The sequence below is a fragment of the Pogoniulus pusillus genome, chromosome 39 (assembly GCF_015220805.1).
Source record: "Pogoniulus pusillus isolate bPogPus1 chromosome 39, bPogPus1.pri, whole genome shotgun sequence".
NCBI classification, from domain to species: domain Eukaryota; kingdom Metazoa; phylum Chordata; class Aves; order Piciformes; family Lybiidae; genus Pogoniulus; species Pogoniulus pusillus.
The window spans coordinates 4,997,853-5,023,198 of NC_087302.1; the positions used below are offsets into that span (position 1 = coordinate 4,997,853).

The window sequence follows — 25,346 nt, forward strand, 5'->3', positions numbered from 1 at the left end:
GCTGGAAAAGAGCTTTCCTCCCCCTGTCCCTACCCAGGAAGGAGGCAGAGCAGACTTCCCTCCCATGGCACCTCCTAGCTGGAGAGCTCAGGGAGGGCAGGTCAGAAGGGCTGGGGGTGGCTTGTCTGGTCTGTCCCTAGCTTCCCCCAGCTGCTTCCCTTTCTCTGACAGGCTCAGGGCAGGGAGAAGCTCTCTCCTTCCTCTAGGTCCCTGCACCATGTTGGTGTCTCTCCTCTGGCCAGGGCAGGTCCTGGCAGTGGTGGTGGTGCTGCTGCAGCTGGGCAGGAGTCTGGGTGAGTGTCACTCCTCTGCTGTTTCCTTTGCTTCCATGGCTCAGCTCTGCTTTTAGGGATCAGTGGAGCTAGTGAAGTGCATCAGGAGACCTTCCTCTAGCTGAAGTTGCTGCTAGCCTGCTGTGAGTGCCCTGCTTTAGCAGGGAGGTTGGGCTGGATGATCTCCAGAGCTCCCTTCCAACCCCCACCATGCAGGGATTCTGGGATCCTGTAACCTCTTTCTGTGCCTGATGTTCTTGTAAGAGCCATCTGGGCTCAGTGGCTGCTCCTAATTGCCTGCTCCTCTTCTTCAGCTGCACTTCTAAATACTTGCAGAGAGCCACCCAAAATTCCCAAGGCTTTTCAGAAGCCTCATGTTGGGCCATGGGTTCCCTTTGGGAGCAGTGTGAGGTGCAGCTGGCTCAGAAGCCAGGAGCTTGTCCCTGTGACAGCCCAGGGCCAGGTCTGCTGTCTGCAGAACTCCTTCTCTGGAGTTCAGAGCTGGTGGTGCAGGGAATCTATCACCCTTTGCTTCATGAGCTAGCTGAGAAGTCCTTCCTAGGCTCAGGAGATGCTTTTATGGACTGAGGATGGTGGTAAGAAGGGGAAGAGTCAGACAAGTAAGACTTCTCCCCATTTAATTACAAGGGCCATGGTCACCCATTTGAGTGGCTTCAGGCTGGGGCCAAGGTGGATGCTGAAGCCCCGAGGCAGCTTGGAAACTTGCTGAAGGGAACTGGTGCAATGTCCTGCACACCACAGGCTGACCTCAGAACAGAAGTGGGGGTTTGCTGACTAATGCATGTCCCTGGGAAGAGGACCACATCTCAGTTTATCTGCCCAAAAGCTGGCAGTTCCTTTAAAAGCAGGCATCTGGGGGTCACTTCTCCAGCACCACAGCACCTCCCTGCAGAGGCAGCTGCTGCCCCCCCCCCAGCTGCCAGCACCACCCTTACCCCTTTGGGTTGTTTTTATCCTTTCATGGTGCTTCCCAGGCCCTTTTCCAAATCCAAACGTGGATGCCAATACCTAAGGTGCAGCCTGGGGAAGACAGGGGTGGGTATGGAGATGTTCTTTCCATGGGTACAGGTATCAAAGGCAGCAGCAGCAGTGCTGCTCTGGCATGGTGCAGGCATAGAATCAGAGAATTGGTTTGGTTAGAAAAGCTCTCCAAGATCATCCAGTCCAACATCAACCCACCCCTCCACCATGGCCACTAAACCATCTTCCCAAGTGCCATGGCCACAGGTTTCTCCAGGCATGGGCACTCCACCACCTCCCTGGGCAGCCTCTTCCAATCCCTGACCACTCTGGCAGCAAAGACATTGTTCCCAATCTCAAACCCTAACCCTCCTCTGGCACAGTTTCAGGTCATTTCCTCTCCTGCTATCACCTGATAGTAGGGAGAAGAGGCCAGCCCCCACCTCACTGCAGCCTCCTTTCAGGGAGCTGTATCACTCAGAATTAACCAGGTTAGCAAAGACCTTCAAGGTCATCGAGTCCAACCTATCACCTTCTAATTAACCCCTGGCACACAGTGCCTCATCCAGCCTCCTTTTAAACCACTCCAGGTGTTTAACACCCTCCAGGGATGGTGACTCCAGCACCTCCCAGGCAGCCCATTCCAGTGCTGGCTCCGTAGGTGCCCAGGATGCTGCTGTACCAGGATGTATCACAGCATCATCAGGGTTGGAAGAGACCTCACAGATCATCAAGTCCAACCCTTATGTGAGCCAGGCAGGATGGCAGCATGGACAGGCTGTGTCTGGGTGACCTGCTGTAAGAACATGAAGTCCCAGTCCAAACTGCTTCATTTGTTTCTTCTTTCATTGAAGTTTTGTGACCAGCCCCAAAATCTTTCTCCTGGGAGATACAGTAGCTGGAAACCAAGTTTTGTGCTGGGCCATCAGTGCTGTGTGTGTGAGAGAGGTTAATGAGTTATTGGAGAGGCTCTTGTTTGTTGTGGAGATGGAGAGGGGCTGCCAGCACCCTGGAGCCATCCATCCCTGAGTGAGTTGTGTTGGAACCTGCCAGAGCAAGAGCTGTTAGGAAAGGGAGGAGTCACAGGAGCCTTTTGGATGCAGAAGGCCTCCAAGATGATGGATGAGCAGAGGGCTGGAGCTGCTCTGTTATGAGGAGAGACTGAGAGAGTTGGGGCTGTGCAGTCTGGAGAGGAGAAGGCTCCCAGGTGACCTTCTTGTGGCCTTTCAGTATCTGAAGGGGGCTACAAGAAAGCTGGGGAGGGACTTTTGAGGCTGTCAGGGAGTGACAGGACTGGGGGGAATGGAGCAAAGCTGGAAATGGGGAGATTCAGACTGGGTGCTGGGAAGAAGTTGTTCATCATGAGGGTGGTGAGAGCCTGGAATGGGTTGCCCAGGGAGGAGGTGGAAGCCTCATTGCTGGAGGTGTTTGAGGCCAGGCTGGAGGAGGCTGTGTGCAGCCTGCTCTAGGGTAGGGTGTCCCTGCCCATGGCAGGGAGGTTGGAACTGGCTGCTCCTTGTGCTCCCTTCCAACCTTGACTGATTCTATGATCATGGAGTTCAACCAACCTCTACCTCAACCAAGTCTGGTGCTAAGCCACAGCCCTCAGCACCACACCTCTGTATCTTTCCAGCACCTCCAGGGATGTGGTTTCCACCACCTCCTTGGGAAGCCTGTACCAGGGTTTGAGAAACCCTTTCAGGTGAGAAGTTTCTCCTAATGTCCAACCTAAACCTGCCCTGAAGGAGCATTTGGCTCTGTGCAGGGGAAACACAACACTGTTGGAGCTCTACAGGTGATAGCTGCTCAGCCACACTCAGCCCTGATCTCTCAGCCTCAGCTGCTGCAGCTGTTAAACCATTTCACCCTCCCTCACTACCAGGCAGAGGTTCAGGGCCAGTTGGTCACCACAGCTGTGGTTGGCAACAAAAAGCCTCAACCTCAGGGGTGATCTTATTATTATCTACAACTACCTGAAGGGGCATTGTAGCCAGGTGGGGGGTGGCCTCTTCTCCCAGGCAACCAGCAATAGAACAAGGGGACACAGTCTCAAGTTGTGCCAGGGTAGGTATAGGCTGGATGTTAGGAAGAAGTTCTTCACAGAGAGAGTGATTGGCATTGGAATGGGCTGCCCAGGGAGGTGGTGGAGGCACTGTCCCTGGGGGTGTTCAAGAAAAGCCTGGATGAGGCACTTAGTGCCATGGTCTGGTTGACTGGATAGGGCTGAGTGCTAGGTTGGACTGGATGATCTTGGAGGTCTCTTCCAACCTGATTGATTCTATGATTCTGTTTTCTGATGCTCCACAGAGGCTGAGTGTCCCATCCCAGATATCCCACATGGGCAGCTGAAACCTGCACTGAACAACCCCTTTGGCAACTCAGCCACTCTGGAGTGTGATGAAGGCTACATCCCCTTGGGTGGCTTCACCACTGTGCGGTGCCTGAGCAGTGGCAGGTGGCATCCAAGGGTGCCCACCTGCACCCTAGGTGGGTACACATCTCTCTTCTTTTTCCCTTGCCTCCCATGGTCTTGTGTTTCAGGAGTGCTGGCAGGACAGGGCCTGGAGGCTGGGAACCCAACTGTGCTGCAGTGTCTGATGGGCTCCCCTCTGCTCCTCCATTGCCCCTGGGTACTGTGGCAGGGTTGTCCTCATAGAATTGTCCTACCTCACTGCACCAAGGAGATTCCAAACCACCTGAGAGTCAAAACTGCTGTTGGATTCTCATCACCTGGGCAATTTGTCCCCATTCTTTTCCTTTCCATTTCACTTCATCCTCACCATAAGCTGCAGGTTGCCCAGGGAGGTGGGAGATGTCCCCTCCCTGGAGCCGTTCCAGGTGGTGTTAAACAGGGCTCTGAGCACCCTGCTCTGCTTGAAGATCATAGAGTCATGGAATGGGTTGGCTTGGAAAGGATTTTAAAGCTCATCCAGTTCCAACCCCCCTGCCACACATGGGCAGGGACACCTCCCACTAGCCCAGGTTGCTCAGGACCTCATTCAACCTGGCCTTGAATGCCTCCAAGGTGGGTGGCATCTGCTGGGCAACCTGCACCAGTGCCTCCCCACCCCCACTGCAAGGAATGTTGTCCTAATCTCCACTCTAAATCTTCCCTCTTCCAGCTCAAATCCATTCTCCTTCCATCCTATCACTACAAGCCCTCATGAAAAGATGTCCCTGTCCAGCATGAGATGACCTTTAAGGGTCCCTTCCAACCCAAACCTCTCTGCCATACCCCAGAGCGATGCTCAGGGTCACTGCTGCCCCTTGCCCTGCTGTTTTACCCTTGCCCAGGGGGCAGCCTGGGCTCCCCTAAAGGCAGGGCTCAGCTTCATCCCCAGCAGGTCCTCCCAGCAATGAATGTCTACGTTGTTGTCCCCTGCTCTGGCACCAGGTCGCTGTCTCTACCCTCCTGCTGTCAGCAATGCAGACCGAGCCCCCCAGAGTGAGTTTCTGGTTGGGACAACTGTGACCTACTCCTGCATAGCTGGGTACACTTTGCTCCCTGGAGTCACTCCAACAACCACTTGCCTTGCAAACTTCACCTGGTCCCCAGTCCCCAAGCTTTGCCAAGGTAAGTCCAACACTGCCTCCACTTGGCCAAGGAAGCCTCAACTCACTGCTGTGGAAGGTGTTTGGAGAAGGGCAGCAAGGCTGGGGAGGGGTCTGGAGCAGAGCCCTGTGAGGAGAGGCTGAGGGAGCTGGGGGGATGCAGCCTGCAGCAGAGGAGGCTCAGGGCAGAGCTCATTGCTGCCTGCAGCTGCCTGCAGGGAGGCTGTAGCCAGGTGGGGTTGGGCTCTGCTGCCAGGCAGCCAGCAACAGAAGAAGGGGACACAGCCTGGAGCTGTGCCAGGGCAGGTTCAGGCTGGATGTTGTTAGGAAGTTGTTGTCAGAGAGAGTGATTGGCACTGGAATGGGCTGCCCAGGGAGGTGGTGGAGTGGCTGTGGCTGGAGGTGTTGCAGCCAAGCCTGGCTGGGGCACTTAGTGCCATGGTGTGGTTGGTTGGGCAGGGCTGGGTGCTAGGTTGGGCTTGGAGGCCTCTCCTCTAACCTGCTCGATTGATTCTATGGTTCCTCCCTGGGCAGCCTGTGCCAATCCCTGACCGCTCTTGCAGCAAGGAAATTTCTTCCTAACATCCAATCACATCCCAGGGCCTGGACCATTTTGTGTTCTAAGGGAAATGGGTTCTGGCACCCCACTGCCATCCCTGAAGGTGCCAGCTCTGCTTGGAGATGTCTGTGGGCATTAAGAGGTTCTCTGGCTCAGCCCACAAGAGTCCTCCACTGTGGAAACATCTCCTGCTCCCCCCTCCTGACCTGAAGCTCTTTCTGCTGCTGCTGTTTCCTCAGAGGTGCACTGTCCCAGCCCTGTTCTGCCCCACGGGAGGTTGCTCACACCTGGAAGACAAAACTACACCTTCAGGCAGGAGGTGGAGTTTCGATGTGACAGAGGCTACCTGCTGAGGGGCAGCCAGAGGAGCCAGTGCTGGTCTGATGGAACCTGGAGACCTCCTGTGCCCTACTGTGACCAGGGTGAGTGGGATTTGGGGAGAGCAGAGTGGATGTTGGTCTGATGGGACCTGGAGAAACCTTCTGTGACCAGGGTGAGTGTGAGCTGGGGAGAGCATGGTGGGTGCTGGTCTGATGGGACCTGGAGAGACCTTCTGTGCCCTGCTGTGACCTGTGTGAGTGTGAGCTGGGGAGAGCAGAGTGGGTGCTGGTCTGATGGGACCTGGAGAGACCTTCTGTGCCCTGCTGTGACCTGTGTGAGTGTGAGCTGGGGAGAGCAGAGTGGATGTTGGTCTGATGGGACCTGGAGAGACCTTCTGTGCCCTGCTGTGACCAGGGTGAGTGTGAGCTGGGGAGAGCAGAGTGGATGTTGGTCTGATGGGACCTGGAGAGACCTTCTGTGCCCTGCTGTGACCTGTGTGTGAGCTGGGGAGAGCAGAGTGGATGTTGGTCTGATGGGACCTGGAGACCTTCTGTGCCCTGCTGTGACCAGGGTGAGTGTGAGCTGGGGAGAGCATGGTGAGTGCTGGGGAGCAGCAGGACCAGCAGGGAGAAATTGATGTCACCTGAGCATTGCTCCCTGGAGAAGCTGTTGTTGGGAGATGGGGCCCAGATCAGCACACTATACACCTTTAGTGTCCTTATCTCCTGTTAGAACTGGGATGGAGTGAAGGGGGGCAGCCATGGGGCTTGCAGCTGTTCTCCTCCAGGACCCTTCAAGGGTTTATGAGCCTGTCCAGCAGCAGAGTCATTTCTCTTGGAGAGGAAGAGGGGATAAGGGAAGGGCACTGGGGACACATGGTGTGGCACTGGGGCCATGCTGACTGGTTGGGATGGTCAGCCTGGAGCAGTGCTGGAGCCAGGGGTCAAAGCTGGCAAGGAGGACTTGAGGAGAGTAAGCCCAAATATGAACATATCTCCTGTTTCTTCCCTGCACTCCTGTCTCCATGGCCAAATGAGGACAGTCTTGGCTTTAACTTCCTCTGTTCTCTCCCAGTTTGTGGTCCCCCTCCACAGATCAGCAATGGGCAGCACTCCAGCCCCAGAGAGGAGAAGTTCCCCTACGGCTCAGAAGTCAAGTACAGGTGTACAGAGGGGATGGCCCTCATTGGGGACGACTCCATCTACTGCACCTCCCGTGATGGGGTCAACCTGGCATGGAGTGGACCTGCCCCACAGTGCAAGGGTGAGTTGTGCCTCCTGCATGGCATCAGACTGAAGCCAGGAGCTGGGCATGATGGAGGGGCCAAGCCCCAGCCTCACTACCTGCTCTGCTCCACGAGCTCCAAACCCTGACCTCGCAGCTCCTGCAGCTGCTGTGTGAAGCTCTCAGCACCATGAGCTGCTCAACAGCACCAGGGGCTGGCAGGGTGCCCCTGGGGGCTGCTGCAGGCAGCTCTTGCCCTGGAGCATGGAAGTGGTGAGAGAGCATCAGGAGAGCAGCTCTGCCCTACCTGCCCTGGCTGCCTGCGGTCCCCGGGGCAGGGCAGCTGCCATCCCCCCCTCACCTAGCTCTGCCATCCCCTCTAGCTCTGCCATCCCATCACCTCCCTAGCCCTGCCATACCCCCCCCAGCGCTACCATCCCCCCTAGCTCTGCATTCCACCTCTCCCCACTCAGCGCTGCCATCCCCCCTAGCTCTGCATTCCACCTCTCCCCCCCCCAGCGCTGCCATCCCCCCTAGCTCTGCATTCCACCTCTCCCCACCCAGCGCTGCCATCCCCCCTAGCTCTGCATTCCACCTCTCCCCACCCAGCGCTGCCATCCCCCAGCGCTGCCAGCTCTGCTCTGTTCCCGCAGTGGTTCGGTGCCCCAGGCCGGCGGTGGAGAGGGGCAGGATCCTTTCACGGATGTTCACCTTTCCCTACAAGGCCACCGTGAGGTTCTCCTGTGATGAAGGCTACACCCTGCATGGTGCTGCTGAGAGCCAGTGCATGAGTGACAGCTCCTGGCACCCTCCTCTGCCCACCTGCCAGCGAGGTGGGTATCAGCTAGGGGATGAGCAGTGGCCCCTGTGCCAGTGTGGAGAGGTTGGGGTGCAGCACTGTGTGCCTGTGTCTGTCTTTGGGGCTCCCCCAGCACCTTCTCCTCTGTGCAGAAGACAGAAGCTCCTCAAAGCTGATGCTTACCAGGCAGGAGCTGAATTCTTCTCAACAGTCCCCTGCAGAGGAGGCTCTGGGGTGGGTCTCAGGGGAGACCTTCTGGCTCTCTACAGCCCTCTGAAAGGAGACAAGGAGACTGGGGATTGGTCTTTTTTTCCTGGTAACAAGTGGTAGAATGAGAGGGAACAACCTCAAGTTGCCCCAGGGGAGGTTTAGGTTGGACATTAGAAGGAACTTCTTCCCTGAACAGGCTCCCCAGGGAGCTGGTTGAATCCCTGGAGGTGTTTCCAAGAGGCAGAGATGTGATGCTGCCGGGCATGGTTTAGCCCCAGCCTTGGCAGAGTTAAGAGAATGGTTGGATTTAATGCTCCTAAAATGCTTTTCCAACCCAAATGCTTCTGTGTCCCTCTCACTGAGCTGCTCCTGCTGTGGGTTTCCCTTTCAGTTCTGTGTCCACAACCACAAGTGGCCAACGGGAAGGTGGAAAACTCTTTGGGTGACAGAAGCTGGTACCCAACAAATGCAACTGTCACTCTCGAGTGCCTTCCTGGGTACCACCTCTCAGCTGATGGAGATGTGGCTTTGGAAGACTCCTGGACAGCCACCTGCTTGCCTGATGGCAGCTGGACACCGTTGCCCCAGTGTGTACGTACCCTGCTCTGACTGGGTAGGTGCTGCCTGGCTTCAAATACCAAAAGCAGCAGCTTGAACTCGTTGAAAGCTTTACTGGTACCAGTATGGGATGCAGCCTGCACTGGGGCAGAGCACAGCAGATGGGCTGGGCCAGGCTTGGAGCTAAGGAGTGGTTGCTTCTCCATCTGCTGCAGAGTGACCTCAAAGGCTTTTCTCTGGGCTTTGCTTCTTGTGTTCTCCCTTTTTAACAGAAGGAAGAAGAGGCTGCTGATGTGTGTGAAGAGCTCAGAGCCATGAAAACACTCTTTGAATGTGGTGTGCCTGCAGCTGAGGTGAAAACTCTGCTGGAGGTGCAGAAACTCTTTCTGGAGATACAAAAACTGAAGGCAGAGCTGGAAAGCTTGGCCAAGTGAGTCCTGCCACACGCTGGAGCCATCCCCTGTCCTCCAAAACCACACTTGGTGTAGTCACTCTGTGCACACAGAGCCTCTTGGTGGCTTGGTGCTTTCTGCTTGCATGCCTGCAGCCAGAGCAATGACAACCCAAGTGTGGCAGATGGCTTTTGTCACGCTGGATGCTAAAGCACAGGGAGGTTGCTGCTCTTCTACCCACCCCTGACTCGCTGCTTAACAAACCTCTTGTGCTGCTTTTGCTATGGGGAAGCACAGCAGGAGACTCATCTGAGCTTCACTGAGTCACTGTGCAAACTCTGCTGAGCCAAGGGCAGGGGGACTGAAGTCCCCAGGGGTAAAGCTCTAGCTGAGGTGAATGCCTGGTGGCTCTCTCTGCTGTAGCCTTCTGGCTGGTGAGGTGTGCCTGTGCTGCACCCTCTGCTTGGACCAACCTCAGCCTCTCGTTGCTGCCACACTGAAATCAGCAGTGAAATAAATGTTGAGCTTCAGGATTTCCTGTGAATGCAGCCTGTGATTTCCACCCAGCTAAGAGCAGTGACATGCAGGACACTGCTGGCTAAAGGCTCAGCTCTGGAGTTAAAAGAGGCAACAGGTCCCTGGCCCAGCACCTGGCACATGTCTGTCTTGGTGTCATCTTCCCCATCCCTATTTCTGGGAAGCAAATGCTAAGAATAGATGTTGAGAGGTTAAGAGTAGAGGTTCAGATAGCAAACTTGGTTCTCCTTCCTCAATAAATGATGGTTCATGGCCCATGGTGCTCTGTGATTGCTCCTTCCCTGCATGATGATGATGATGATGGAGTTGAAACCATGGGAGTTTGGTCACCAGTCATGCTGGCAGATGTCTAGATGGGTCCAATGGTTGTTCTGCAGGAGCTGGGTTGGTGCTTGAGGAGCTGCAGTGGACATGGCCAGTGCCAAGTCTTGGTGGAGCACTCAGCTCCTGCACAAGTGACCTGCAGTAGTACCTCATTGGTTTTCTGAGTTATTAGAATCACAGAACTGTTTCAGTTGGAAAAGGCCTCTAAGGTCATCCAGTCCAACCACCCTGGACACTAAACCATGTCCCCAGGTGCCATGGCCACAGGTCTCTTGAACCCCTCCAGGGACAGTGCCTCCACCACCTCCCTGGGCAGTCTGCTCCAATCTCTGACCACTCTTGCAGTGAAGAAATTTTGCTTTAAATGAGTTGCTTTATAAGTTGCTAGAGCCTGGAGCCCAACACCCAGGGAAGAGAAGGTGTCTGTCACCTCCACACAGAGAGCAGCTGGGATAATGCATCCTGTGCATCACCACAGCCCTGCAATGAGAGACACTTTCAGACCCACTCCAGCTCTTGTGCCACAGGGATTGGCTGGGGTGAACCCTCCTGGTGTGACACCTCCCTCACAGATGCTATCAGGCTGGAAGGGACCCTCAAAGGTCATCTTGTCCAACCCCACTGCAGTCAGCAGGGACATCTGCCCATGGCAGGGGGGGTTGGAACTAGATGATTCTTGTGGTCCCTTCTAACACTGACTGATTCTATCCTTCTGTGATCTCCAACTAGATCAGGCTGCTCAGGGCCACCAAGATGCTCAGAGGGCTGCAGCAGCTCTGCTCTGAGGACAGGCTGAGAGAGTTGGGGCTCTGCAGCCTGGAGAAGAGAAAGCTTGGAGGAAACCTTGGAGTGGCCTTGTAGGATCTTTAGGGGGGGACTACAGGAGGGCTGGGGAGGGACTATTGACAAGGGCTTGTAATGAGAGGAGGAGGAGGAATGGGTTTGAAGTAGCAGAGGGGAGATTGAAACTGGATGTTAGGAAAGGGTTCTTTGCAGTGAGGGTGGTGAGACACTGGCACAGGTTGAGGGTGGTGAGACACTGGCACAGGTTGCCCAGGGAGGTTGTGGAGCACAGAATCACCCAATGTGATCTTTGATCACATTGGGTGATTCTGTGCTCCACAACCTCCCTGGAGATGTTCAAGGCCAGGTTGGATGAGGCCCTGAGCAACCTGTTCTAGTGGGAGGTGTCCCTGCCTATGGCAGGGGTTGGAACTGGCTGAGCTTTGAGGTCACTTCCAACCTAAACTGTTCTATGATTCTGTGCTCGTTGTTCCTCTCCCTGCTGAGCACACCTGGGGCACAGAAGGTTCCTTATCTCCCTGTGCAAGGCTGGAAACCCATCAGCACGACTAAGACCTGGGTGTTACATCCTGCCTGCGTCCAAGAACAGCTCTGAGTTGTGCTGCCTGATGTCAGAGGATATTTCAGAGGGTTAGTCAGCACACAGATGCATCCCCTCACACCCGCTGCTAATTACAAGATGACTCAGGCAAGGGAGAAGAAAAGAATCAACAAACCAAAAGGAAAAAGGCTTTGGGGTTTCTTTGCTTTCTTTGTTTTCTTTCTCTTTCTTCTCTTTTTCTCTCTCTCTTTCTTCTCCTTCTCTATCTCTCTCTCTCTTCTCCTTCTCTCTCTCTCTCTCTTCTCCATCTCTCTCTTCTCCATCTCTCTCTTCTCCATCTCTCTCTTCTCCATCTCTCTCTTCTCCTTCTCATTCCCTCTTCTCCTTCTCTCTCTCTCTTCTCCTTCTCTCTCTCTCTTCTCCTTCTCATTCCCTCTTCTCCTTCTCATTGCCTCTTCTCCTTCTCATTCCCTCCTCTTCTTCTCTCTCTCTCTTCTCCTTCTCTCTCTCTCTCTCTCTCTCTTCTCCTTCTCTCTCTCTCTCTCTCTTCTCCTTCTCTCTCTCTCTCTCTCTTCTCCTTCTCTCTCTCTCTCTCTTCTCTTTCTCATTGTCTCTCTCTCTTTCACTCTGCTCATGGAGATCTGTGTTGTGTTACCTGCCAGGAAACAGTGAAGCAGAAGTTTTTCCTACCCTGCTCCAGTAGAGGCTGGGTTGGGCTGGGTTGGGTAAAACTGGGTTAGTCAATGCTCACTGCCAGCCTCATGTCAAATAAAAGGAGTTATTCCCCCAGCCCTTATGGTGAGGCAGGAGGAGCCAGAAGGATTCACCCAAGCCTGTGCATGACAATTGTCCTCCACCCATGGCTGCTCTCCATCTCCCTGCCAGAGGGTTTAGCTCCCTGTGTGTTCTGGAAAGGTTCTCACTGCTCCAGAGGCTTGGCTGAGGCTGCTGTGCTGCATCTCCTCCCAGCTTCAGCAACAGTCCCTTGGAGCCTGTGATGCTTGACAGAGGAGCACAGAAACTGCAGCAATGAAGTCTGGAGAGCCAGGGCAGGAGAAGCATCCCAGCAGCCTGAGCTGCAGGGCATCTGCCAGGCTATGGGGATCTGGTCACTTTATGCTGCCCCTGGCCTTGATGGGGCTCCTGGGCATGCCTGTGGCCTGTGGTGAGTACATGGGCATGGGATGCAGGGGGAGAACCAGCTTCCCATCTTGCTGCTCAGATGCTGGGAGGTGAAGCTATCACCCTCAAACCTGGGCACTTGCTTGGTGCTCTCAGAGATGCAGCTCTGCCCAGAGTGGGAGCCTGGACCAACTCAGCTGCCCTCCTGGGATGCTCTCTGGCACTGGGAAAGAAGCCAGGGAATGAGATCCTCACCTGAGGAGGTTTTCCTCTGCAGCAGATGACTGTGGGCCTCCACCTCACATGACCTACTCCAGCCCATCCATCGATGAGCATCTCAGCAGCTTCCCTGTCGGATCCAGGGTGACCTACACCTGCCTTGAGGGCACCATCAAGGTGCCTGGGAGGTCAGACACGGTGGTGTGCCTGCCTGGGGCACGCTGGTCACAGCTGCCCGAGCCCTGCGGCCGTGAGTACCTCCTCTGGCTGAAGCACAGCTCCCAGCCCTGGCCCTCTCTGCTGCTTTGAGGCTAACTGGAATGTTTTCAGGAGATTCTAGGCTGTGAGAAGGAAACAATGCTGATGTCTGCTTCACTCACAGGCTGGCTGAGATGTGGAAAAGCCAGGACACAGAGAGAGATAAGACAGAGAGCCTCTTTCTGGTGGTGTCTGTGTTTTCTCCCTGGGCTGCTTCTGTCTAACCCAACTAATCATGCTTCTGTCTAACCCAACTAATCATGCTGCTTCTAACCCAACTAACCATTCTGCTTCTATCCCAACTAATCATGCTGCTTCTAACCCAACTAATCATTCTGCTTCTGTCTAACCCAACTAATCATGCTGCTTCTAACCCAACTAATCATGCTGCTTCTGTCTAACCCAACTAATCATGCTGCTTCTAACCCAACTAACCATGCTGCTTCTGTCTAACCCAACTAACCATGCTGCTTCTGTCTAACTCAACTAATCATGCTGCTTCTATCCCAACTAATCATTCTGCTTCTAACCTAACTAATCATGCTGCTTCTATCCAACCCAAACAATCATTCTGCTTCTAACCCAATTAAACATGCTGCTTCTGTCTAGCCCAACCATTCATTCTGCTCCTGACCCAGCTAATCATTCTGTTTCTAACCTAACTCTTCATTCTGCCTCTCTCTAACCCAACTAATCATTCTGCTTCTAACTCCCCTTGCTGATTCTCATCTTAGTACGTAAGGCAGACTCTGGGGTAAGGTAGAGGGGTGGGAAGAAGGTGATTGGGAGCCCCTCCTGGGCACTCTGGTTTCTAGGAGGGGGAGTTGAGATTCTGTATTACCTTTAACTTGTCTATTTCTGTATAGAGCTGTAGATATTGGTAATGTACTGTCAATGTCTGCTTGGATCTTGTGCTAAGCTGGGAATATAAAGCTTCAATCCTTAGCTTCCAGCCAGCTGAGTCTAGTCTGAGAGACTTCATTGTGTGCAGGGGGCAGGTAACTCCCAAACCATCACACCCTGGCTTAGCTTCGTGCTTCTGCCCCTTATGGTGGCTGCTTTGCCATGGTACCGACCTGCTGGCAAGGTACAAACCTGCCTCCCTTAGCTGCAGGTCATCAGAGCTGCTGATGGGGGCAGGATTTGTGCCTCTCAGGCTTGATGGGGCTCTGAGCAGCCTGCTCTAGTTGGGGATGTCCTTGCTTACTGCAGGGGCATTGGACTGGATGACATTTAAAGGTTGCTTCCAACCCAAACCTGGTTGGTTCTGCCACTAAGAGGCTGGAGCCAAGGATGCTGCTGTGCCTCCTCAGACCCCAACTTGCATTGCCCCATGCCACATGCAAGGGACTTCTTATTTCCCACTGACAGCTTTGCCTGTGCTGCATCTTCATCTCTGCTTTGCAAAAGGTGCATCCAGCAGAAGTAGCCTGTGATGACCACCAGGAGCTCACCCAGAGCACCACGGTGGCAGCGCTGTGTGGTGCCAGGGTTGATTTCAGGTGCTGCCTGCTGGGCAGCACCTTCAGATCTGCTCTCCTTGGCTGCCAGGGAGCTGCTCTGCCCCAACAAGGCTGAGGTTTGCTGCCCTCTCCAAGGTGGATGAGAGGATAAATTTCTTTCCTGTTGGGACCAATGTGAGCTACTTCTGCCGGCCTGGCTACGAGAACACCTCGGACAGTGTCCCCACCAGCACCTGCCTGGACAACCTGACCTGGTCAGAAGCTGCTGAGCTGTGCAGGAGTGAGTATCTCTGCCCCAACAAGCTGTGGTGGAGTTCAGAGCAGGTCAGGTAGCTCCCAACCCACATCCTGATGTGCAGCCAAGGGGTTACCATCCCAACAGCTGCATGGTGAGACTTTTGACAAGGGCTTGTAGTGACAGGATGAGAAGGAAGGGATGGAAGTTGGAAGAGGGGAGAGTGAGACTGGAGATTAGGGAGAGATTCTTTAGAGTGAGGAGGAGAAGACACTGGAAGAGGTTGCCCAGGGAAGCTGTGGATGTCCTCTTCCTGGAGGCATTCAAAGCCAGGCTGGATGAGGTTTTGAGCAACCTGGGCTGGTGGGAGGTGTTCATGCCTATGGCAGGGGGGCTGGAACTGGATGAGCTTCAAGGTCCCTTCCAACCCATTCTGTGTTTCTATGCTTGGTGCAATGTTAGTTTGATGTTGCTGATATCCATCTTAAAGATGAGCAGCAGGACTACCAATAATGGTTGTTGGGTTTCCCCCCCCCCCCTGCTGGCACAAACAGATCTGGTTTGACTTCCATGGCTCGTGGAATGGTTTTGATGTCTGCATCACTCTGTGGTATCACTGACAGTGACCTCCTTCTCCTGCAGGGAAATCCTGTGGGGAGCCAGGAGTGGTGCCTGGGGGCAGGATGGACCTTCTGACAGACCTGCAGTTCGGTGCCACAGTGAAGGTGCTCTGCCAGCAGGGGTGAGTCAGGGAGCAACGATCCCAGCTCCAGCATACAGCATCCCAGCATGGGTTGGAAGAGACCTCTGGGGGTCATCCAGTCCACTCCACTGCTAAAGCAGGGCACCCACAGCAGCCTGCCCAGGATTACAATGCCCAGGTGGGGTTGGAAGCTCTGCAGAGATGGAGACTCCACAACCTCTCTGGGCAGCCTCCTGCAGGGCTCCAGCACTCTTACACCAGAGAATATTCTCTTTCTGTTCAGATGGAACCTCCTGGGTTCCAGTTTGTGCCCCTTGTCCTGTCCCTGAGCACCACTGATGAGGGCCCAGCCTCTTGCCCTTCCAGCCTTTAGCTCTTGCTGAGCACTGAGCAGATCCCCTCTGGGGCTGCTCTTCTCCAGGCTCTCAGCTTTTCCTCCTCACAGAGATGCTCCAGGACCCCTCAGCATCTTTGTTGGACTCTCTCCAACAGTTCCCTGTCTCTCATGAACTGGCAAGGCCACAACTGGACACAACACTCCAGATGTGGCCTCACTAGGGCAGAGCAGAGGGATGTGGCACAGGGATGATGCTGGAATGCAAACTCTGGTCCACTGCAAGGAGTTTGTGGACAGAGGCTGGGTGGCTCTTTCACAGCACATCCTTCCTAGGGTGCAGCTCTGAGTGCAGAGTGGGGGTTGCTTTTCCCACTGGAGTGACAGCTGTGGGCTAGGGAAGAGTAAGGCACAGCTGGAGGGAAGGGATTTGGCTCTGGATTTCTGGTTGCCTTTTCCTTCAGGTGTCACCCAGAGGAAATTTAAGTGCCCCAGGCTGCCTATCCCACCCAGCTGGCCTGATGGTACCACCAGGGTGTAGCTAAAGACTTCAAACCAGCTCACTACAATCTTTCAGCTGAACATATTTGGCAGACAGTGGGCAAAAGGAGGTAATGTTTGAGTTAAAATGCTCAGTGATGGCCAAGTAGAGAAGTGCCCTGAAGCACACTTTCCATCCATCCATCAGGGAGCTGACTCACACTTTCTGCCTGCTTTCAATCAGGGCACACAGGCAGCAGCCTGACTTTGCAAGATGAAGCTCTTCCACCAGCAGCAAGTACTGCAGGAGCTCACTGGCATCCTCTGGCTTTTTCTGCCCAATCTTTGCAGCTGCTTCAACTACAACAGAGTTGTTTTAACCTCCAGCTATTTAATTTGGCTGGCCTCTGGAGCAATGACAGCATGTCCCACCCTTCTGGGGCTCAGCTGAGCTTTGGAAATGCACATCAGGGTGGAGGGAGAACAATTTCCATCTAAGCAAGAGCAGATACCATCAATCCTGTCCAAATGATGAATTCTCTTGAACAGGAGGATGGAATTGGGAGACTGGGGAAAGGTGTTGGTGCTGTCAGGATGAGATGTGGCATATTCCTGCATCTGGGTCAAGGCATTCCCAAATACCAATCCAGGCTGGGCAGTGAGTGGCTGGAGAGCAGCCCTGAGGAGAGGGACTTGGGGGTGCTGCTGGAGGAGAAGCTCAACAGGAGCCAGCAGTGTGCACTTGCAGCAGGGTGAGGGAAGTGATCCTGCCCCTCTGCTCCCCACTGCTGAGACCACACCTGGAGTACTGCATCCAGTTCTGGAGCCCCTGGGACAAGAGGGCTGTGGATGTGCTGGAGAGTGTCCAGAGAAGGGCCAGGAGGATGCTCAGAGGCTGCAGCAGCTCTGCTGTGAGGAGAGACTGAGGCAGTTGGGGCTGTGCAGGCTGGAGAGGAGAAGGCTCCCAGGTGACCTTCTTGTGGTCTTCCAGGATCTTAAGGGGGGTACAAGAAAGCTGGGGAGGGACTTCTTAGGCTGTCAGGGAGTGATAGGGCTGGGGGGAAATGGAACAAAGCTGGGAATGGGGAGATTCAGACTGGATGTTAGGAAGAAGTTGTTGAGCATCAGGGTGGTGAGAGCCTGGAGTGGGTTGCCCAGGGGGGAGGTGGAAGCCTCATCCCTGGAGGTGTTCAAGGCCAGGCTGGATGAGGCTGTGGGCAGCCTGATCTAGTGTGAGGTGTCCCTGCCCATGGCAGGGGGTTTGGAACTAGCTGGTCCTTATGATTCCTTCCAACCCTGACTGATTCTAGGATTCTTTATTCCAGCAGCCAGTTTAATTCTTGCAGATTCCTATATTGGTCCTTGCTTGCCTCTGCTGTGGTGGAAGCAGCTCAACACTTGCAGAGACCAGCTCAGGAGGTAACACCAGCAGCCTGCTGCCATTTGCTCCTCTGGCAAGACTTCAGCAAAGCATCTATGCCCTCATGACCCAAAAGCAGCCTGCTAGAGAGGAGGTGGCACTGAGGAACATTGGGCACCAGCAGCTCCAGCTCACTGCACCCTGCACTGCAGCAGTCAGGAGCTGAGTGGAAGCCTTCAAAGATGCTGTGGGTGCTCAGGAGGGAGCTCCTCACCTCCTCACCCCATCCTGGTGGGTGGCAGCAAGCGTGGGAAAGGCTTTGGATGCCAGCAGCCTGAATCCCAGTGCTGTTCTCCACCAGGAAGCAGGCAGGAAGAAATAGTTCCTGATTCAGCAAACCCAAGCCTGGTGCATCCATGGAGGAATCCAAACCTAACCACAGCACTGTCTGGCATTCAGTGTGTGTGTGCTCTGCCAGCTGTGGCTTCTCCCAGCCCCTGATGAAGATGTGCTCTGCAGTGAGTCAAAGGAAGGAGTCACCTCAAAACAGAGTAACAGAGCAGGGTGAAGGAGCTCTTCATGTCTGCTTGCTTTGAAAGTGTCTTTTCTAGCAAGAAGGCCAATGGCAGCCTGGCTGGGCTTAAAAATGCTGTGCTCAGCAGGAGCAGGGAGGAGATTGTGCCCTTGCACTCAGCTTTAGTGAGGCCACAGCTTGAGTATTGTGTTCAGGTCTGGGCACTGCAACACAAGAGAGATGTGGAGGTGCTGGAGCAGGTCCAGAGGAGGGCAATGAAGCTGGAAAAGGGCCTGGAGAATAAATCTTATGAGGAGCAACTGAGGGAGCTGGGGCTGGGTAGTGTGAGGAAGAGGAGGCTGAGGGCAGAGCTCATTGCTGTCTACAGCTACCTGAAGGGACAGTGTGGAGAGGCTGCTGCTGGGCTCTGCTCACAGGGAACTGGAGACAGAAGAAGAGGGAATGGCCTCAAGCTGAGCCTGGGGAGGTTTAGATTGGACATTAGGAAGAAGTTTTTCATGGAGAGAGTGGTGAGGGAGTGGAATGAGCTGCCCAGGGAGGTGCTGGAGTCCCCCAGCCTGGCTGTGTTTCAGGGTGGTTTGGATGTGGTGCTTGGGGCTGTGGTTTAAGGTGAATGGTGCAGAGGAGGGCTCTGGGTTGGCCTTGGTGCTCCTGAGGAGCTTTGCAGCCTGCATGGTGCTGTGATTCTGTGGTCATGCTGGTACCAGTGTAAAACTCCTGTTCTCAGTTTCTGGCTGATGGCACAGATTTGTCTTTCCTTCTGCATCTTCTCCTAGGTACAGATTAGAAGGAAGAGATTTCATCCTGTGCCAGCTCAAAGGGAACGACGTCGAATGGAGTCAGCTCCCAACCTGTGAACGTAAGATGAACTCAACCTCACTTCTGACTTCAACAACCTCAGGGTTGCTTAGCCTGGAGAAGAGGAGGCTCAGGGCAGAGGTCATTGCTGTCTGCAGCTGCCTGCAGGGAGGCTGTAGCCAGGTGGGGTTGGGCTCTGCTGCCAGGCAGCCAGCAACAGAACAAGGGGACACAGCCTGAAGCTGTGCCAGGGCAGGTCTAGGCTGGATGTGAGGAGGAAGTTGTTGTCAGAGAGAGTGATTGGCACTGGAATGGGCTGCCCAGGGAGGTGGTGGAGTGGCTGTGGCTGGAGGTGTTGCAGCCAAGCCTGGCTGGGGCACTCAGTGCCATGGTCTGGTTGGTTGGGCAGGGCTGGGTGCTAGGTTGGGCTGGCTGAGCTTGGAGCTCTCTTCCAACCTGGCTCATTCTCTGATTCTGTGTTTTAGCACCAGACTTGGTTAAGAGAATGGTTGGAGTGAATGATCTTAAAGGTCTTTTCCAGCCCAAGCAATGCTGTGATTCTAGGAACTGGTGACTTCAGGAGGGAGCCAGAAGGCAGTGCTGGTTACCCATCTTCAGCTGTCCAGAAAGTTTCTTCTCCTCAAGAATCCTTGGTGGACTCAAGAACCATTTAGCATTTTCATTATCACTGCAGTGTCTCATGCCAACCTTCCTCCCTGCAGTGATCACCTGCTCCTCACCTCCTCAAATCAGCAATGGGCAACACGATGGTGAAGGTGTAGGGAAGTTTGTGTACAACTCAACAGTCACCTACAGCTGTGCCCCTGGCTTCCAGCTCGTTGGCAATGCAAGCATCCATTGCACAAGCAGGGATGAGACAAAAGGAGTCTGGAGTGGAGCTGCACCAGAATGCAAAGGTGGATTCAGCTGAGCTTGGTTCCTTTTGTAAACTCAGAGTTTAGTGTGGGCCAGCTTAAAATGTGCTCATTGCTTAGCACAGGATGTGTCTGGTGTCAGGCTGGGATATAGAGGAAGGGGAGGGAGGAATGGAGTGCTGGAGAAGTGAGTAAGGAATGTGTAAGTGCCTGTGCAAGCAAGGTGTGGTCCTGCTAGCAGTGCTCATTCCTTATACCCCAGAGAAAAGCACATCTGTCAAAGCTGGAGGGAAAGACATGCAGAGGAGACCTGCCCACAGCCCTCCTCCCCACAGTGAGTTGAGCTGATTCCACATTAACTCCACATCCCCCAGCTCAGTTTGCTCCTTTGCCACATTTCCATTCACAAGCTGCTTGAGGAGTCTCACCCCAGGATTTTCACTCTTCCAGGCTCCCATGGGAATGCCATCCAAGCATCTAAGAAGGCTTCCAAGTGGGAAATGAAGCTGAGCCTCTACAAAAAGTCACTCCAGAGCACAGCCTCCTTCTCCCACTCTTCTTCTTTCTCCAAGACACCAGGTCAATCCTGGTAGCTTATCTGGAGTTCAGAAGAGCTCATCAAGAGTAACTAATGGGAGGTGACCCTGCCTTTGGCAGGGGGTTGGAACTGGATGATCTTTGAGGTCACCTCCAGCCTAAACCATTCTGTGATTCTACTCCCAGATCTATATAAAATGAATGAAATTGAAGAAGGTCAAGTGCAGGGTTCTGCACTGTGGCCACAACAACCCCAAGCAGTGCTACAGGCTGGGGCCAGAGTGGCTGAGAGCAGCCAGGCAGAGAGGGAGCTGGGGATGCTGGCAGAGAGGAGATGAGCAGGAGCCAGCAGTGTGCCCAGGTGGGCAGCAGAGCCAATGGCATCCTGGGCTGGCTCAGGAGCAGTGTGGGCAGCAGGACAAGGGAGGTTCTTCTGCCCCTGTGCTTAGCACTGCTCAGGCCACTCCTGGAGTGCTGTGTCCAGTTCAGGGCTCCTCAATGCAAGAGAGATGTTGAGGTGCTGGAAGGTGTTTGGAGAAGGGCAGCAAGGCTGGGGAGGGGCCTGGAGCACAGCCCTGTGAGGAGAGGCTGAGGGAGCTGGGGGGGTGCAGCCTGCAGCAGAGGAGGCTCAGGGCAGAGCTCATTGCTGTCTGTGGCTGCCTGCAGGGAGGCTGTAGCCAGGTGGGGTTGGGCTCTGCTGCCAGGCACCCAGCAACAGAAGAAGGGGACACAGCCTCGAGCTGTGCCAGGACAGGTTCAGGCTGGATGTTAGGAGGAAGTTGTTGTCAGAGAGAGTGATTGGCACTGGAATGGGCTGCCCAGGGAGGTGGTGGAGTGGCTGTGGCTGGAGGTGTTGCAGCCAAGCCTGGCTGGGGCACTTAGTGCCATGGTCTGGTTGGTTGGGCAGGGCTGGGTGCTAGGTTGGGCTGGCTGAGCTTGGAGCTCTCTGCCAACCTGCTTGAGTCTATGATGAAGAGTGGCTGAAGGAGCTGGGGATGGTTAGCTTGAAAAAAAAGAGCCTGAAGGGAGACCTCATCACTGTCCATAGCTACCTGAAAGGAGGCTGTGGAGAGGTTGGTGCTGGTCCCTTCTCACAGGTGATAGAACAGCAGGGAATGGCCTCAAGCTGCCACTGGGTAGGTTTAGACTGGATATTAGGGGAAAAAAAAATCTCAGCAAGAGTTGTCAGGCACTGGAATGAGCTGCCTAGGGAGGTGGTGAAGTCACCAAGCCTGGAGGTGTTTAAAAGTCGTTTGGATGTGGTGCTCAGGGATATGGTTTAGGGTGCACCTTGCAGAGAAGGGTTCATGGTTGGAGCTGATGATCCTGAGGGGCTTTGCCAACCTGAAGCTTTCTGTGACTCTTTACCTGGAGTTTTCCTTTGGTCCTGTGTTCTCTCTGCAGTGCCCAGGAGCTGTGCTGCCTCAGCCCTCAGATTTGCTGTTCCTCTGTACAAAACCCACAGCTACTCAGCTCCTGGCACCGGCCGAGGACGCTGGTGTCTGCCAAAGTACATGGGCATCTCTGGCATCCTCCCCCAAGCCAGCTGCTTTGCAAACATGAAAAGGTCCAAAATGGCATCATTTTGTGGAAGTGAGTGATTATTTTGGGTTGTCTTTCCTCCTCCTGTAGGCTTTCTCTGTGTAATTTGTCTTACTCACTGGTTTGAAGCCCAGCTCTGTCTGCACCGACCTCCTCCTCCTCCTCCTCGAGCTTTGCTTCGTATGAAGCATTAGCACAGGTTGCCCAGGGAGGTTGTGGATGTCTCCTCCCTGGAGGTATTCAAGGCCAATTTGGATGAGGTCTTGGAGCAAACTGGACTAGTGGGAGGTGACCCTGCCCATGGCAGGGGGGATGGAACTGGAGGATATTTAAGATCCCTTCCAACCCAAACCATTTGTGAAGGTATGAAATCATGAAAGCTGTGACATCCATCACCAGTAAGTTTGGAGATGACACCAAGCTAGGAGCAGCTGTGGAGCTGTTGGAGGGTAATATAGCCCTGCAGAGGGACCTGGCCAGGCTGCATGGGTGGGCAGAGGCCAAGGGGATGAGATTGAAGAAGGCCAAGTGCAGGGTTCTGCACTTTGGCCACAACAACCCCAAGCAGCACTACAGGCTGGGGACAGAGTGCCTGAGAGCAGCCAGGCAGAGAGGGAGCTGGGGGTGGTGGGAGAGAGGAGCTGAAGAGCAGGCAGCAGTGCCCAGGTGGGCAGCAGAGCCAATGGCATCCTGGGCTGGCTCAGGAGCAGTGTGGGCAGCAGGACAAGGGAGCTTCTCCTGCCCCTGTGCTCAGCACTGCTCAGGCCACCCCTGGAGTGCTGTGTCCAGTTCTGGACTCCTCCATTGCAGAGAGCTGTTGAGGTGCTGGAAGGTGTTTGGAGAAGGGCAGCAAGGCTGGGGAGGGGCCTGGAGCACAGCCCTGTGAGGAGAGGCTGAGGGAGCTGGGGGGGTGCAGCCTGCAGCAGAGGAGGCTCAGGGCAGAGCTCATTGCTGCCTGCAGCTGCCTGCAGGGAGGCTGTAGCCAGGTGGGGTTGGGCTCTGCTGCCAGGCAGCCAGCAACAGAAGAAGGGGACACAGCCTCAAGCTGTGCCAGGGCAGGTTGAGGCTGGATGTTGTTAGGAAGTTGTTGTCAGAGAGAGTGATTGGCACTGGAATGGGCTGCCCAGGGAGGTGGTGGAGTGGCTGTGCCTGAAGGTGCTGAAGCCAAGCCTGGCTGGGGCACTTAGTGCCATGGTCTGGTTGGTTGGGCAGGGCTGGGTGCTAGGTTGGGCTGGCTGAGCTTGGAGCTCTCTTCCAACCTGCCTGATAAGAAAACAAGAAAAAGAAATGTATTTCCATTTCCCAGTGGTTCTCTTGCCCTCGTGTCACACACTTAACCAAGGCAGAGCTTTGTACCATGTAGCCTCCAAGGTGCTGGAGCTTCTTGTTGCTTGGCAGTCCTTGTGCCTGGAGTCCCTGTTCTGGCAGTAAGAGGCAATGCACTAAATGAACCTTGTTCCACACCAGCGAGGTCGTGGGCAGCCCGGAGGAGCTGGGCATGGCAGAAGTGCTGCTACAGCAGGTTCCCCATCCCCTGCAAAGGATTCTTCTACACATGACCAAGGTGAGCAGCAGCTGTGGTGCAAACAGTGTCTGGGTGGTTGCTTTCAACTCCAACCTCCTTTCAGAGAGTTGTAAAGTGGGGATCAGTCTCTTCTCCCAGGTAGCTAATGACAGGACGAGACCAAATGGCCTCAAGTTGCACAAGGTTTAGGTTGGGTATTAAGGACAACTGAAACTGTGGTCAGGCATTGGAACAGCCTGCCCAGGGTGGAGTCTCCATCCCTGGAGGGGATCTAAAACCACAAAAATGTGGCACTTGGGGACATGGTTTAGTGGCCATGGTGGTGTTGGGTTAATGGTTGGAGAGGAGGATCTCAGGGTTCTTTCCCAGCTTTAATGATTCTATTACTCTGCCCTGCTGAGACCTCATCTTGAGTATTGTGTTCAGGTTTGGGCTGCCCAGTTAAAGAGGGGCAGGAATCTGCTGGAGAGAGTTCAATAGAGGGCTACAAGGATGATGAAGGGACTGGAGCACTGCCTGAGGAGGAGAGGCTGAGAGACCTGGGGCTGCTTAGTCTGGAGAAGACTGAGAGGGGATTGAATCAATGTCTATAACTATCTGAGGGCTGGGGGTCTGAGCAGTGGATGGAAGCTGCAGCACAGGAGGTTCCAGCTCAACACAAGGGTCAACTTCTTGCCTGGAAGGGTCCCAGAGCCCTGGCACAGGCTGCCCAGAGAGGTTGTGGAGTCTCCTTCTGAGGAGCCTTTCCAGGCCTGTCTGGATGTGTTGCTGTGTGCCCTGAGCTGGATTGTGTGGTCCTGCTGTGGCAGGGGGGGTTGGACTGGATGCTCTCTTTGGGTCCCTTCCAACCCCTGATATCCTGTGAGGCTGTGATCATTCTATCAGTAGATATTTGTAAGTAATAAAGGTGGCAAGGAAAGACTTTGAGTAATAAAGATGCACATCTCCATTCATCTGCAGCTTAGAAGCAGTCTGTGATGGACCTGCCCTCCTCCAGTGACACCATGACCGAGGGACCCCTGTGCAGGAAACCCTAGGAGGAGGCATTTACACCTTCCTGGCATGGTTGCAAGGAAAATAGGTACATGCTGCTGCTGCTGCCTCCCCACTGCAGATGTGGGCACAGAGAAATGAGATCCCACCTAGGCAGAGCTGACACTTACCTGCTTAAACACAGCACTGGAAGTATGATGCATGGAGACCTTTCACCATGGGCTGGTTCTGAAGTGCCCCAGGTCATGGTTGGACTTGTGAGGACTCTTAGACTTTAAAATGATAAGAGACTAAGCTGGACCAGGTCTGTATGTACAAAATGCCTTTGTTCTGGTTTGATTGGTGACATGTTCTAAAGTTCTAACACATCATTTAAAAGGGCTTCTGAAAGTGCTGGCTGCTGCCTGAAATTCCTTCTTCCATCTGCATCTCCACTGATTGCATTGGGTTGGAAAGGAGCCTCAGAGGTCATCTTGTCCAACTCCCCCACCAGCAGTCAGCAGGGATATCTCCAACTAGGTCAGGCTGCTCAGGGGCATATCAGGGCCACCAAGATGCTCAGAGGGCTGCAGCAGCTCTGGTCCAAAGACAGGCTGAGAGAGTTGAGGCTCTGCAGCCTGGAGAAGGCTTTGAGGGGACCTTGGAGTGGTGCTGCAGGATTTGAAGGGGGCTACAAGAGGGTTGGGGAGGGACTATTGACAAGGGCTTGTAATGGCAGGACAAGGAGGAATGGGTTTGAAGTGGCAGAGGGGAGATTCAAACTGGATGATAGGCAGAAGTTGTTTGCAGTGATGGTGGTGAGACACTGGCACAGGTTGAGGGTGGTGAGAGACTGGCACAGGTTGCCCAGGGAGGTTGTGGGGCACAGAAGCACCCAATGTGATCAAAGATCACAGCCTCCCTGGAGGTGTTCAGGACCAGGTTGGATGAGGCCTTGAGTGACCTGTTCTATTGGGAGGTGTCCCTGCCTATGGCACAGCGGGGTTGGAACTGGCTGAGCTTTGAGCTCACTTCCACCCTAAACCATTCAACCTTCCTAGGAAGAAGTTGTCTGCAGTCAGGGTGGTGAAATGCTGGCACAGGTTGAGGATGGTGAGACCCTGGCACAGGTTGCCCAGGGAGGTTGTGGAGCACAGAAGCACCCAATGTGACCTATGATCAGCTCCAACTTAAGCAGGACCACTTCAAGTTTGATCTTGAATGTCTCCAGGGATGGAGCTCCAACCACATCCCTGGGCAACCTTCTTTGATTCTCTTTCAACATCCCAAACCCAGCTGCCATTCCCTGCTGAG

General features: G+C 54.4%; 2 protein-coding genes and 1 long non-coding RNA gene across 3 annotated transcripts; all 3 read left to right on the forward strand.

Annotated features, from left to right (window-relative positions):
* The first annotated feature begins 174 nt into the window (after positions 1–174).
* On the forward strand, positions 175–5,660 carry LOC135191537 (uncharacterized). Its single transcript, XR_010308839.1, has 4 exons — positions 175–293; positions 3,561–3,740; positions 4,648–4,827; positions 5,604–5,660. It is a non-coding gene; the product is annotated as an uncharacterized LOC135191537 (long non-coding RNA).
* Positions 5,661–5,733: 73 nt separating this feature from the next.
* LOC135191534 (complement component receptor 1-like protein) lies at positions 5,734–9,401 on the forward strand. Its single transcript, XM_064173894.1, has 5 exons — positions 5,734–5,786; positions 6,760–6,948; positions 7,563–7,742; positions 8,310–8,509; positions 8,749–9,401. Exons 2-5 carry the CDS (start codon positions 6,861–6,863, stop codon positions 8,908–8,910), a joined length of 630 nt encoding a protein of 209 aa, XP_064029964.1. The 5' UTR covers positions 5,734–5,786; positions 6,760–6,860; the 3' UTR covers positions 8,911–9,401.
* Positions 9,402–12,499: 3,098 nt separating this feature from the next.
* Positions 12,500–24,443, forward strand: LOC135191348 (complement decay-accelerating factor-like). Its single transcript, XM_064173570.1, has 10 exons — positions 12,500–12,665; positions 14,225–14,416; positions 15,014–15,113; positions 18,560–18,642; positions 19,304–19,498; positions 19,719–19,790; positions 19,907–20,035; positions 21,398–21,586; positions 23,003–23,099; positions 24,021–24,443. Exons 1-9 carry the CDS (start codon positions 12,500–12,502, stop codon positions 23,092–23,094), a joined length of 1,218 nt encoding a protein of 405 aa, XP_064029640.1. The 3' UTR covers positions 23,095–23,099; positions 24,021–24,443.
* The last annotated feature ends 903 nt before the right edge of the window (positions 24,444–25,346 follow it).

Excerpts from the sequence above, each read along its gene's own strand:
- LOC135191534 (XM_064173894.1), top strand. The coding sequence starts at position 6,861 with ATGGCCCTCATTGGGGACGACTCCATCTACTGCACCTCCCGTGATGGG. Across the intron at positions 7,743-8,309 it reads TCTGCCCACCTGCCAGCGAG|TTCTGTGTCCACAACCACAA; the intron begins GTGGGTATCAGC and ends TTTCCCTTTCAG. Across the intron at positions 8,510-8,748 it reads GGACACCGTTGCCCCAGTGT|AAGGAAGAAGAGGCTGCTGA; the intron begins GTACGTACCCTG and ends CCTTTTTAACAG.
- LOC135191348 (XM_064173570.1), top strand. The coding sequence starts at position 12,500 with ATGACCTACTCCAGCCCATCCATCGATGAGCATCTCAGCAGCTTCCCT. Across the intron at positions 19,791-19,906 it reads CCACAGCCCTCCTCCCCACA|GCTCCCATGGGAATGCCATC; the intron begins GTGAGTTGAGCT and ends TCACTCTTCCAG. Across the intron at positions 20,036-21,397 it reads TTCTTTCTCCAAGACACCAG|TGCCCAGGAGCTGTGCTGCC; the intron begins GTCAATCCTGGT and ends TTCTCTCTGCAG.